General features: G+C 46.2%; 1 protein-coding gene across 9 annotated transcripts in view; it reads right to left on the bottom strand.

Moving 5' to 3' along the window:
• The window catches only part of PER3 (period circadian regulator 3), a 61,878-nt gene extending 51,767 nt beyond the window's left edge, over window positions 1-10,111 (bottom strand). For 3 of the 9 annotated variants that reach the window (XM_032758797.2, XM_032758799.2, XM_032758801.2), the window contains exons 1-6: window positions 9,954-10,108; window positions 9,345-9,696; window positions 8,758-8,903; window positions 7,518-7,633; window positions 6,107-6,308; window positions 355-406 (exon numbers count right to left, since the gene is read on the bottom strand). In XM_032758797.2, the coding sequence (XP_032614688.1) occupies window positions 355-406; window positions 6,107-6,308; window positions 7,518-7,633; window positions 8,758-8,903; window positions 9,345-9,472 (644 nt within the window). In that variant the 5' untranslated portion in view covers window positions 9,473-9,696; window positions 9,954-10,108. The other 6 variants (XM_032758804.2, XM_058443923.1, XM_032758800.2 and 3 more) reach the window with 5 other exon arrangements.
• Window positions 10,112-13,138: the final 3,027 nt, after the last annotated feature.

The raw sequence follows: 13,138 nt of genomic DNA, 5'->3' as shown, positions 1-13,138 counted from the left end.
GGTGTGCATTACCACGCCTAACTAATTTTTGTATTTTTAGTAGAAACGCCGTTTCACCATGTTGCTCAGGATGGTCTCGACCCCTTGACCTTGTGATCCGCCCGCCTCCGCCTCCCAAAGTGCTAGGATTACAGGCATGAGCCACTGTGCCCAGCCTCCTATTGCATTATTATCTAGTTTTCTCATGAGTATGTCTCTTCTCAATCAAAATACGAACTCCTTGTGGCAAGAACCAAGTCTTATTTTTTGTATCTCACAACAGAAGTGAGCTGAATACACAAGAATCAAACTAACTGCAAAATAAACTCAGAGCATAATCTACTGTTGCTGGCTTCCACGAGCCACTATACTTACCGGATCCTGCAGAAAAAAGGTTTCACCGGAGCACATTCATAACGTGGAGCTGCTAGAAAGAAAGATGCCTAGTCAGTCACTCCCTCTTAGCCAAGTCTTTCTCAGTGAAACAATGTTGTACCATTACCGAACAACAAACTATTTTTTAAAAAAGAGAGAGGCCTCCTTGATTAAAATAGAACCCTCTTCCTTCATTTTGAGATCCAGTCACAATACTAGAATTGGGAAATACTAGTATTGGTTTTCGTACTGGAACTGTGAGCCTCAGGTATAACAGTGAGAATCGGCTTTATCTCTTCCCCTTACTACTTTTCATAGTTCCCAAACTGCCCATGTTCATCATCTCAAAGGTCAATGTAATGATCCTTGGACACAATTATTCTGGTGGTAATATTCCATCCCATTGTAATAGTCTGGACCTTTCTAAAAAATTGGGAATTCAGACTATTTTCAGCTTCTTAGCTATACGATATACAATTTTCTTTTTTTCTTTAAGCTCTTTGGATAAATTTCAAAAAGTTGTGTTCCTAGGTTAAATGATAGAATCATTTTATGACTTTATTGTGTATGGATAAACCTCCAGAAAACTGTACCAATCTTCAGAGTTTTATTAATGTTTTCTCACAACCCTCATGGCAATCATTTGCTAGCAATTCTTTTGATTTCTGCACCAGTTTTACTGATTTATGAGGTGACAATTCAGAAATGTCTAAACTTGCCTTAGGAGATGAGGAGACTGAAATTTCTGCCCAGTGTTTGTTGACTATATGTATTTCCTCTAATTAGAGCTTCCTGAATATCTTTTGGGCATTTGTTCACTGAAACAAGAAGTCTTCAGTTATAGGAACCATGGAAACTGTGAGAAGTTCAAAAAATATACACTGAAGGTGGCATAAACAGTGAAAATCCAAAAGAACTAAAATATTGAATAAGCAGCCCAGGTCTTGATACTTCTAAGGGACGATCACCGAAGAATCAGAAAGCATTAATAAAGCACTGAAGATTGGTATAATCTTCTACAGAAAACAGCCTCTACTGTGAGGTCAGTTTGCTTATACCATTTATTCAACACACCAGACACCTGAACTCAAACTGCACTCACTAGAAGTCCTGGACCACTGAAAGCCAGACTACGTGATCTAAGACAGCAGACATGAGTCCACAATGTATTTCCATTCCCAGGCTGTAAATATGTGATGCTTGTTTCTAAAAGCATGCTCTGAAGAAGTAATGGTCAGATCCCTCTAACAGGTTTGTACAAGACATGTTAAATAGAAACATATTCTAATACAGGACCAGAGGTTGACAACAGCTGAGTGGATGGCTTCCTAAGTCCTCTTGATGTTCTATGTGCTCAAAGTAAGGAATCGAAGGGGGTAACACAGGCATAGCCTAGAAAGGGGGTGGCATTAACCAACTGCTCTCAGTAAGAGTATCAATCCTTGAGATTCATAAGGCAAAAGTACAATATAAAGAGTAAACTAGAATTACATCGTGCCTTATGGCATAAGTGAATTTTGAGATCCAAAAGAATTATTTCAGGGCATATTAAGATTTTACATAAAAGGTGATATGGTTTGGCTGTGTCCCCACCCAAATCTCACCTTGAATTGTAGTTCCCATAATGACCACGTCAAGGGAGGGACCTGGTGGGAGATAACTGAATCATGGGGGTGGCTGCCATCATCCTGTTCTCGTGATAGTGAGTTCTCATGAGCCCTGATGGTTTTATAAGAGGCTTTCCCCTCTTTTGCTTGGCGCTTCTCCTTGCTGCTGCCATGTGAAGGACATGTCCCCTTCTGCCATGATTGTTAAGTTCCCTGAGGCCTCCCCAGCCATGCTGAACTGAGTCAATTAAAACTCTTTCCTTTATAAATTAGCCAGTCTTGGGTATGTCTTTATTAGCAGCATGAAAATGGACTAATACAGTAAACTTGTACTGCAAAGAGTGGGGTGCTGCCATAGATACCCAAAAATGTGGAAGTGACTTTGGAACTGGGTAACAGGCAGACACTGGAACAGTCTGGAGGGCTCAGAAGAAGACAAGAAAATGTGGGAAAGTCTGGAACTTCCTAGAGACTTGTTGAATGGCTTTGAGCAAAATGCTGATAGTGATACGGACAATGAAGTGCAAGCTGAGGTGGTCTCAGATAGAGATGAGGAACTTGCTGGGACTGGAGTAAAGGACACTTCTGCTATGCAAAGAGACTGGCAATTTTTGCTTCTGGCCTAGAGATCTGTGAACTTTGAACCTGAGAGAGATGACTTAGGTATCTGACAGAGGAAATTTCTAAATGGCAAAGCATTAAAGAGGAAGCAGAGCCTAAGAACTTGGAAAATTTGTAGCCTGAAGATGCAATGGAAAAGAAAAACCCATTTTCTGAGGAGAAATTCAAGCCTGCTACAGAAATTTGCAGAAGTAACAAGAAGCCAAATGTTAATCACCAAGACAATGGGGTAAATGTCTTCAGGGCATGTCAAAGACTTCACAGCAGCCCCCCCCATCACAGGCTGAGGCCTACGATGGAAAAAATGGTTTTCTGGGCCTGTCCAGGCCCCCACTACTCTGTGCAGCCTTGGGACGTGGTGCCCTCCATTCCAGCTGCTTCAGCTCCAGCCATGGCTAAAAGGGACCAAGGTACAGCTCAGGCCATAGCTTCAGAGGGTGCAAGCCCTATTCCTTGTCAGCTTCCATATGGTGTTGGTCCTGCAGGTGTGCAGAAGACAAGAACTGAGGTTTGGAAACCTCTGCCTAGATTTCAGAGGATGTATGGAAATACCTGGATGTCCAAGCAGAAGTTTGCTACAGGGGCGAAGCCCTCATATAGAACCTCTGCTAAGACAGATGTGTAAGGGAAATTTGGGTTTGGAGCCCTCACAGTCTTCACTGGGGCACTGCCTAGTGGAGCTGTGAGAAGAGGGCCACCATCCTCCAGATCTAAGAATGGTAGATCCACCGACAGCTTGCACTGTGTGCCCAGAAAAGCCATAGACACTCAATGCCAGCCCATGAAACCAGCCATAAGGGAGTCTGTACCCTGCAAAGCCACAGGGGCAGAGCTGCCCAAGGCTGTAGGAGCCCACCTCTTGCACCAGCATGACCTGGATGTGAGACATGGAGTCAAAGATTATTTTGGAGCTTTAGTATTTAATTATTGCTTCAGCAGATTTCAGACTTACAAGGGGCCTGTAGCCCCTTTGTTTTGGCCAATTTCTCCCATTTGAAATGGGTGTATTTACCCAATGCCTGTACCTCTATTGTACGTAGGAGGTAACTAACTTGCTCTGGATTTTACAGGCTCATAGGTGAAAGGGACTTGCTTTGTCACATATGAGACTTTGGACTTTTGGTCTAATGCTGGAATGAGCTAAGACTTTGGGGGACTGTTGGAAAAGCATGATTGTGTTTTGAAATGTTAGGACATGAGATTTGGGAGGGCTCAAGAGCAGAATGATACGGTTTGGCTGTGTCCCCACCCAAATCTCATCTTGAATTGTAGTTCCCATAATCCCCATGTGTGGTGGGAGGAACCCGGTGGGAGGTAATTGAATCATGGGGGCAGTTTCCCCCATGCTGTTCTCATGATAGTAAGTTCTCATGAGATCTGATGGGTTTTATAAGGGGCTTCCTCCTTCACTTGGCTCCCATTGTTCTCCTTCCTGCCATCATGTGTAGAAAGACATGTTTGCTTCCCCTTCTGCCATGATTGTAAGTTTCCCGAGGCCTCCCCAGTCACGTGGAATTGTGAGTCAATTAAACTTCTCTCCTTTATTAATTACCCAATCTCAGGTAGTTCTTTATAGCAGCGTAAGAATGGACTAATACAGAAGGGAAATATCCCAGTAATCAGCAGAAATGAAAAGGTTGAAAAGACACAGGCAGTGCTGAAGGAAAAATACCTGGGGGAAAAAATGGGAAAGACCTGGCAGACAATATTGTGTATGTCCTGTTCACAGCTGTATCTGCATCCGGACTAGTTCTTGACCCACAGTGATTATTAAATACATGTTTATGGAATGAACAGCTAACAAAAGCAGAGAAACAAATACAGACAAAGGTTGAAAATGTGTATTTAGGAAAGAGGATGAGAAATAAAATCAATATTTTTGAAAGATGGGAAAAGAGATGAGCTAGAAGCAAGCAAGGATAACACGCATGTTTTCTGGAGCTTATGTAAAAATATTTTTAAAAGATGGGGCAATCTATAATTGGAAGAAGAAACATGCAAAGCTATCCTTCATTAAATTAACTACTGGGTAAAAAATTAGAAATAGTAGATAGAATTTCAGATATGAAGATGAAAAAGTTATGGAGATCTGTTTCACAACAATGTAAACATCCTTCACAGTAATGGAGTGAATGCCTAAAAATGATTAAGATGGTGTATTAGGTCCGTTTGCATGCTGCTGATAAAGACATACCCAAGACTGGGCAATTTACAAAAGAAAGAGGTTTAATGGACTTACAGTTCCACATGGCTGGGGAGGCCTCACAATCATGGCAGAAGGCAAGGAGGGGCAAGTTACATCTTACATGGATGGCAGCAGGAAAAGAGAGAGCGCTTGTGCAGAGAAACTCCCATTTTTAAAGCAATCAGATCTCATGAGACTTATCCACTACCATAAGAGCATGGGAAAGATGCCCTCATGATGCAATTATCTCCCACAGCGTTCCTCCCACAACACAGGGGAATTGTGGGAGTTACAATTCAACATGAGATTTGGGTGGGGACACAGCCAAACCATAACAGATGGTAAACTGTGTGTGTTTTTTACTACAATGAATTTTTTTTTTATTAGAGAGAAAGGCTTGGAATCAAAGAGAAGGCTGATATATATATATATATATATATTTAAAGCTCTTTAAGAGACACTTCACGAAAAATATAAAATAATAAAGGATGACTAAAAAGAAATAAACTAAGATCACACGAGACTGAATGTCACAAAGAAAACTGCAACAGGCATCTCTGAATTAGGAAAAAAAGCATTCCACAAGGAAAACAAAGTAATAAGACTCATAAGTTTCGGGGCAAGAAAAACTGTAAGAGAGCTAATGATCTGAATTTTTTTTTTTTTTTTTTTTTTTCCAGAAACAGAGTTTCACTCTTGTCGCCCAAGCTGGAGTGCAACGGTGTGATCTTGGTTCACTGCAACCTCTGCCTCCCGGGTTCAAGCACTTCTTGTGCCTCAACCTCCTGAGTAGCTGGGATTACAGGCATGCACTACCATACCTGACTAATTTTTGTACTTTTAGTAGAGATGGGGTTTCACCAGGTTGGCCAGGCTGGTCTGGAACTCCTGACCTCAGGTGATCCATCTGCCTCAACCTCCCAAAGTGCTGGGATTATAGGCGTGAGCCACCATGCCCAGCTTAATGATTCGAATTTTATCTCCAAAGTAAAATTTCTCATACAAGGAAATCATGAAGGAGGAAAAACATTTAATTTTAACTTAAAGGAAACAGAGCCTTCATAGCAACTAAACCACTATACAATATGCTGGGAATGAAATAATATTTATGACATATAATCTGTGAAACAGACATGACAAAATGGAAACAAATGTATTGAGTCTTTATGTTATCAGAAGCTTTTAAAATGCTGTTTTCATCACATGACTTTCTATAACAGGAATAAGAAAAACCAGATAGTGTGCATGTTCTAAATAATGTTAATTTCTGTACTATTCCTTTAAGAATGAAGCTGATCTTGATGAGGAAAGATAGACATCTGAACATTGGTCCTGTTACCTCTCTGGGTCCAGTTGTTCCAGAAAGGAAGCTGAGCTCTGGCAGTGTGCGCGTAGAATACCCTCACGTCCTGAGGTGCCAGCAGGTCAACAAAGTGAGAAGATGCCAGGACATCTTTCTTACGATTCAGGATCAAAGCAGCCTGTTCAGAAATGTGCACTAACCTTCCAGACAGAAATGAAAATACTGCCACAAAGGTATCCTATGAAAAACATTTAAAATAAATGCAAATATTGAGATACTCACTAGCAATATTCCCTGAAAGGTAAATTTCTTCTGGATCTCTAACATGATCAGTATCTTAAAATACACAGGCACAACCTACAAATGCAACAAAACTCCTCAAATAATTTTCTCCAACATCCTTCTTAAATATTCTCCTAAGACCTGCACTTCACCTACTGAAGGTTCAATTTCTATGCCAAAAAATATACTAGCTTATTCTATGCAGACTAAACATACGTATGTATGGCACATAACTTCTCTGCAAACTGTGCCATACACCTGGGTGGACGGTGTTCTCGTCATCAACGCAGATTCTATGCTTTAAGACATGCTGAAGATTCACCTTCTTCAAGAAGCTGTCCTTGACAAACCTCATTACATAAGCATCACTGCTCTAATTTCTTCCATTACACATAAATGAAACTTACTTATAATCAGCAGTTTGTGTTTGCTAGCATTGGCATACTTTCCTCTCTAGCTTTATTTTAAATATCTTACAAGACAAATATTTTCTTAAGCTATTTTAAAAAATCTCCATAGCACCTCCTGCAGCACATAAAATAAGCACTGTTACAATAGTAGGGATAGCTCACGTTCCACTATTACAAAATCTTTAAGTAACAATTATGTTGAGGTCTGTACATAAAAATAAGTAATCTCCACTGTATCAAACAAACATGAGGCTCAATTACTCTGTCAAACAAGAAGAGAGATTAAAAAGATATACTGAAGGTCTCTTCCAAAATTTTAGGAACAATGACAGCATCTCAACTCACCTGTTCTATAACATCCAGTTGTTACAACTTGAAGTAGTAGGTATTGGAACTAAGAATGATATAAATATAAATTAACAATTTGGAGATTAGAATAAGATGCAGAAAATTACTCTGCAGTGTAATTTTTGTTTTCTCTTAATGCAAGAGAAGCTCAGGAATGCTAAGGAGCTAAAAGCACCTCATAACCAAAGTCACTGAACTGCACAGCACACAGAATGGGCTGCTTCTGCTTTTAGATGTTTTCTTTGGCAAGGGCGGAGAAGCTACACCATGCCTCTTTAGCAGTTCCTCCTTTGCTTCTTTCAAATTGTGGTTGCTGAAACGTTGTTATTCTTCTTAAAACCTACATCTAGAGCAGGCCCTTAGGAAAAGTCACCCAGGTTGATATGGCAAAATGCATGAATTCTTACTGTGTTTTTGGAAGTGTGTTCTGAAGCAATAGTGGCCAGCTCCTCAAGACTGTACATGGTCACATCTGCCTGAGGTGCTCCATTTTGACTGAGAATCTGGAAAAACTCACTGTTTGCTAAGAAACACAGGGAGATAAACAGGTAGTCCAGTGACAACAGTATCTTTAGGAAACCATTTTATCACTATCAAGCTGGATTATTTTTTTCAGATGAGAACACCTCAGTGCATTTTTCTCAAAAACAGATCATTTTCTGCTTTTACCTAAAATACTGATAGTTGTGCAAACTTAAGATTTGATTTTATGAATTCTGCATGTTCTGGATCACAGGAAGCAAGATACATTTAAGGTACTAACTAAAAATTTCAGATGCATACACAATTTTTTTGGGGGGGGGGGGAGCAGAAACAGTACTCCATCATTCAGGAACGTATCATATATGAAGCACTGAGCTTTGTGCTAGACAGAATATGGCTTTAATGAAATCCCTTGAAATGTCAGAGAGAAGTGTTTACAATGGTTCATTTTTAGTTTGGCAAATTCCTGATATATCATTACTGCATTTTTATTATTATTATTTTTTAGAGACGGAGTCTCGCTCTGTCGCCCAGGCGGGAGTGCAGTGGCGCGATCTCGGCCCACCGCAAGCTCCGCCTCCCGGGTTCACGCCATTCTCCTGTCTCAGCCTCCCGAGTAGCGGGACTACAAGTGCCCGCCACCACACCAGGCTAATTTTTGTATTTTTAGTAGAGACGTGGTTTCACCGTATTAGCCAGGATGGTCTGGATCTCCTGACCTTGTGATCTGCCCGCCTCGGCCTCCCAAAGTGCTGGGATTACAGACGTGAGCCACCGCGCCCGGCCTCATTACCACATTTTGAAAGTATGTGTATGGCATGTAAAGGTAACTATTTCGTGGAATGCATTTTTTTCCCATAACTTCCATAGAAGACAATGTTTCTTTAAAAGGTCAGCCTTCAAAATGTGCTTATGCTAAACTCTACTCTCTTGCAACAAATGAGCAAAACATTGCATAGTTACTATACACTATTATAAAGTTTTCCTGGTCTTTCACATGTGAACAATTAAGACACGAATGGAATCGGCGTAGATCTGCTCATCTTCCACAACGCACCAGAAAAAGCTCAAATTATTTGTCTAAGACCCCACTGACCACTCCTTTGGCTGCTTGTGTGAGTCCTGGTGCACTGGTAGGACCAAATTTCTCTCCGGCTTGTTTACCTTGCACGCTGTGGACACAGCGGAGGGCATAGTTGAGGGCATCCAGAGTGCTTGCTTTATTGCGTCTCTCCGAGGGGAAGTATTTTTTCATTTCTTGGACAACCATGATAAGTTCTTCAGAAACTCTGTTTCGATCTTGCTGTTCACTGGAAGATAAAAAAAAAATTACAACTTCATCCCGTGAAGACAACAGCATCTTGCAGTTTAGGGAACACAAACTGCAAACCAGGTAAGTTTCTAAGTGCTCTACATCAGTTCATTCAGTCCACAGGGTGGTGACCCCTCTTCCTCCAGGTGGGGAACTCGAGGCAAAGCAACTTGTGAATGACAAACATTCTCCACTTACTTTCCCTTAATCCACTTGAGCCCCAACTCAGCTAACTTTTGTAACCACTTTTCCCTCCTGATACTCTTCGGTAATTTTCTTCAGTGTCACGGATCACTTCATCCTACACTGCCCAAGTCTCCCACTTACACTTTCCCCCGGGCTTCAAAGCAAAAGAATAAAAAGATTTAGGTCCCCCTTTCCCTGCTCCGGGGAAGGACAACGAACGCATGGGGCCTTGGGCCTGAAGCCAGCGCGTCACCTGTGGCTGCTGTCCGCCAATTTTCTCTGCAGATGGAACTCGGGGCTCCACCGCTCCCCCGATTCTTCGCCCAGGGCCTCGTCCTCAGCTCCCCGTCTCCCGGGGCCAGGAGCCTCCCCGCGGGGCATCTCGAGGTCTCCGCGGGGCTCCACGTCGTGCTGGGACGGCCCGCAGCCTGCTTCTCGCTCACTTTGCAGTCAGCGACAGACACCGGTTTCTCACTCTGGTCCGCGCCATGGCGTTAGTGAGAACAGGCGGCCACCACGAGCCAGGGGATCACGCTCATCTCCGAGGAGCTTTTCCCTCCAGCATTTCCAAAACCCGGAGCTCGCCCGACTTTCAGGAGTCCAGCCTAAGGGGAGGAGACAAGGGTAACAAGGGACAAGTGGAACAGACAGTCCGACGCCAGCGGCCCGGCTGGCTGGGGCGCCCCAACCGCGCGGTCCTCACCCCTGCCCCAACTTTCCCGCGCGCCGAGGGCTGGGGCCCGGGGAGGCGGGTGGCTAGGAAGCGCCACGCTCCGGGGGCCCCCCAATACCGAGGGCAGGGCTCGCGGGGCTCCTTCGCCGCGCCCGGGTGCCCAGAACTGCCGCCCGGCCGCGCACTCACCTGCTGCCCCCGCCCTCGGCCCCGCGCGCAGCCGCTCGCTCTCTGGGCCGCCCGCGCGCAGTCTCGAGGCCCGCCGCGTGCCGGTCAGCAGCCGGCACCGCGCCCCCCGCCGCCGCGTGACCGGCCCCGCCCCCGGGCCGCGCGATTGGCCGTCGGGGCCGACTCCGCAGGCCTCCATTGGCCCTGGGGCGGGGCGAGAGCCGGTGCGCCCGGGTTATATAAGCCAGGGCGAGGGGGCGGGGCCCCCGGGGCGCGTTACATAACGCGCTGGTTCGGGCGGAGGCCGGCGCTCGGCCAATCCCGGCAGGCCGGCGCGCGGGCAGGGGGCGGGATGGCCCTGAGCGGCCTAGGGCCTGTGCCGCGCGACTGGAGTGTCCGGCCCCCTGGCACGGCGCCGGGGCGGAGCCGCTGAAGCCAGCGCAGAAATGATAGGGCCAGGAAGCTGCCAGCCACGTGGGGGCGGGACCCGGGCTCTGTGGGGCGGGGCAGGTCCGGCCCAACCTCTACGTGAGAGGCGGGCGGGGAAGGAGAGGGGAGGGGGGGGCAGAGAGGGGCGAGGGGCGAGAGGCGGGGTGGGGGCGGGGCTTGAGTCGGGGCCAGGGGGAGGCTGGAAATGGGGACGGATGGGGGCGAGAGGCGGGGACGGGGGTGGCTGATGGGAGCGGAGGAGCCGAGAGACGTGGGGAGCGAGAGGCAGGGGCGGGGGGGCGAGGGTGTCGAGGGCGGGGGCAGAAGGGGGAGGGAGAGGCGTGGACTAGGGGCGGGCAGGGGCGGCCCAGGCCAGCTCTCTGGGGTCCCGGCTCCCGGCTGCCCGAGTGGGTGTGGGGAGGAGCCCAGGGTGGGGCGGGCTGCCGGCAGCGGTCCTCATCGTGCTTTGGGCGTCTTTCTGGGTTCACACGGTTTTCACCGCCCGTGACCTACCGAGCCCACCCCAACCGCCCCCATTCTCCGCTAACTCTTTAGGTGAGTGGGGTAGACTTGGAGGAACCCGGCCATAAAGCAGCCCTGGTAAAAGCCCACCCGATTTTTAGAAACAGATTTTTTATTTTTTGAGACAGAGTTTTGCTCTGTCGTCCAGGCTGGAGTGCAGTGGCGCGATTTCGGCTCACTGCAACCTCCGTCTTCTGGGCTCAAGCCAGTTTCCTGCTTCAGCCTCCCGAGTAGCTGGAACTGCAGGTGCAGCCACCACACCTGGCTAATTTTTGTATTTTTGGTAAAGATGGTCTGTGTTGGCCAGGCTGGTCTCAAACTCCTAAGCTCCAGTGATCTGCTGGCCTCGGTCTCCCAAAATGTTGGGATTACTGGCGTGAGCCACGGCACCGGCCCAGAAACAGAATTTTGACGGTAGAACTTAAAACACTTCCCTGCACTTCCTAAAATTAGATTCATTTGGCAACTGGAGGAAGACAAACGTAAAAGACACTCTGTTTCAGAAAAGGAAGGTGTAGAGCCCTTTAAAAAAAATGTCTTGAAATTTCAGTTTAGATTGTATCTCAACACGTTAGAAATGAAAGGTACAGCGCAGAGTGCCGCCCCTCTCTGCTGCCTGGTACAGAAAAAAATATTCAGTATTTGTTGGATGGATGAAATTGTATGTAAAGGAAGAGGGGAAAAGTGAAGTGAGTGTTCATGTTAGGTATTGAATAAACCATATTCTTCCAAGCGATACTCTAGGTTGGCTTGCTCTCCTCAGAAGCTGGGTTTTGTCAAACTGCATTCGTTCAGCAAGCAATTATTGCGTGCAGATCTGGGTAGGGACGCTTGGAATCCCAGGGGATAGAACAGTGGCCCAAAGTCCCTGCCACCCAGGGAGTTGACGTTTTATTGAGAAAGCCATGCAAACAACCCCATAAACAAGTTCATAAAGCCTAAAGCGATGTGTAGAAAACAAGCTACTGGAAGGAAGAGTAACTGGGAGAAAGGTGGAGGGGGGAGGCCAGAGCCTCCTTAGTCAGATCAGCACGGCAGGCCTCTGGGAAGGCGGATTTCAACCTGAGATGAGAGGCGCCTGCCGCGGGTGGGGAAGGCGGATTTCAACCTGAGATGAGAGGCGCCTGCCGCGGGTGAGGAAGCAGACCCGGCAGAGCTGAAAGTACCTGCAGAAGACCTTTGGAAAGAAGTCAGTTTGCTTATGAGAAACCGAAACAAACTTTATCAGGTCCGTTTCTCCCTCAGGGCTTCCTTGCCTGTTTTCATTCATAGCTTAACTCTGGCCTTCAAGCCACACCCTGATGTTTAAAGTCTCACGGGCACAAGTCTCTCCAATATCAACAGCTATACTTTGGCGGAGTATCTTGCTTGGAGAAGAGAGCTGGAGAGTCGTGTGACATGAGGTCAGAAAATTAGAAAGGACCAGATCATCGTGGGACCTGTAATTCGGGAAAGGGACTTGGATTTTCCTGTTGTAAACATAAGCAAAAGTCCTCTTCCACCCATATTATATTGTTTCCTAGGGGTTCTACAATAAGAATGGAAATACATTCATGAGGAAAAAAGGATCTACAGGAACAGAGCCATGTGTCTGGGGATGTCCCTCACCTATCCAGACTTATCTATCCCAGGGTCCATGTCAGCAGCCATCTAGTCTACCACATACAGGGTCAGCTCTGCACATCACTTTTGAAAGACCATCTATTTAGGGAACTCCAAAGCCAAATCCTGAATTTTGGTAATTGCGTAAAAGCCAGTTTCCTCCTCATCGCCTATACTAAAAAGCACTTTTCACAAGGGGAAGTGGTTTTCTTCTGTTCACTGGGGTATGGGGAAATGCTGGGTACTAAAAGGTAGAGTACCTAGAGAGGGGCTGGTGAGAAAAGGGGAGACACAGTTTCAGGGCTTCTAAGGGACAGGTATGGGGAGCAGCAAGGAATGGCAGTTTTAGGACTTGGACCAGGCGCAGCTATTCCTCTACAAGGAGCACAGGTGCCACAATCATGTTTATAAACACTTTATTTAGGTGATTACAGTGGGTAAGTTCCCAGCTAAGTGCACAGATACAAGCGAGGTATTTCTGGGTTAATGCAGGAGCCAGTGGGTTACATGGGTCTGAGCACTGTGGCCAAGGGGCGAGTACCAAGGTTTCAGAGTCAGACCCGGCCAGAGACCCTGCGCTGAGGGTGGGCTAATGTCCTAACACTGCCAGCTGCTTTCTCCTCACAGCTGGCCACACCGCAAGGCATGTCTTC

The sequence above is a fragment of the Hylobates moloch genome, unplaced genomic scaffold (assembly GCF_009828535.3).
Source record: "Hylobates moloch isolate HMO894 unplaced genomic scaffold, HMol_V3 SCAFFOLD_9, whole genome shotgun sequence".
Lineage (NCBI taxonomy): Eukaryota > Metazoa > Chordata > Mammalia > Primates > Hylobatidae > Hylobates > Hylobates moloch.
Note: the sequence above shows the minus strand (reverse complement) of the source record. Positions and strands in the feature narration are given on the sequence as shown.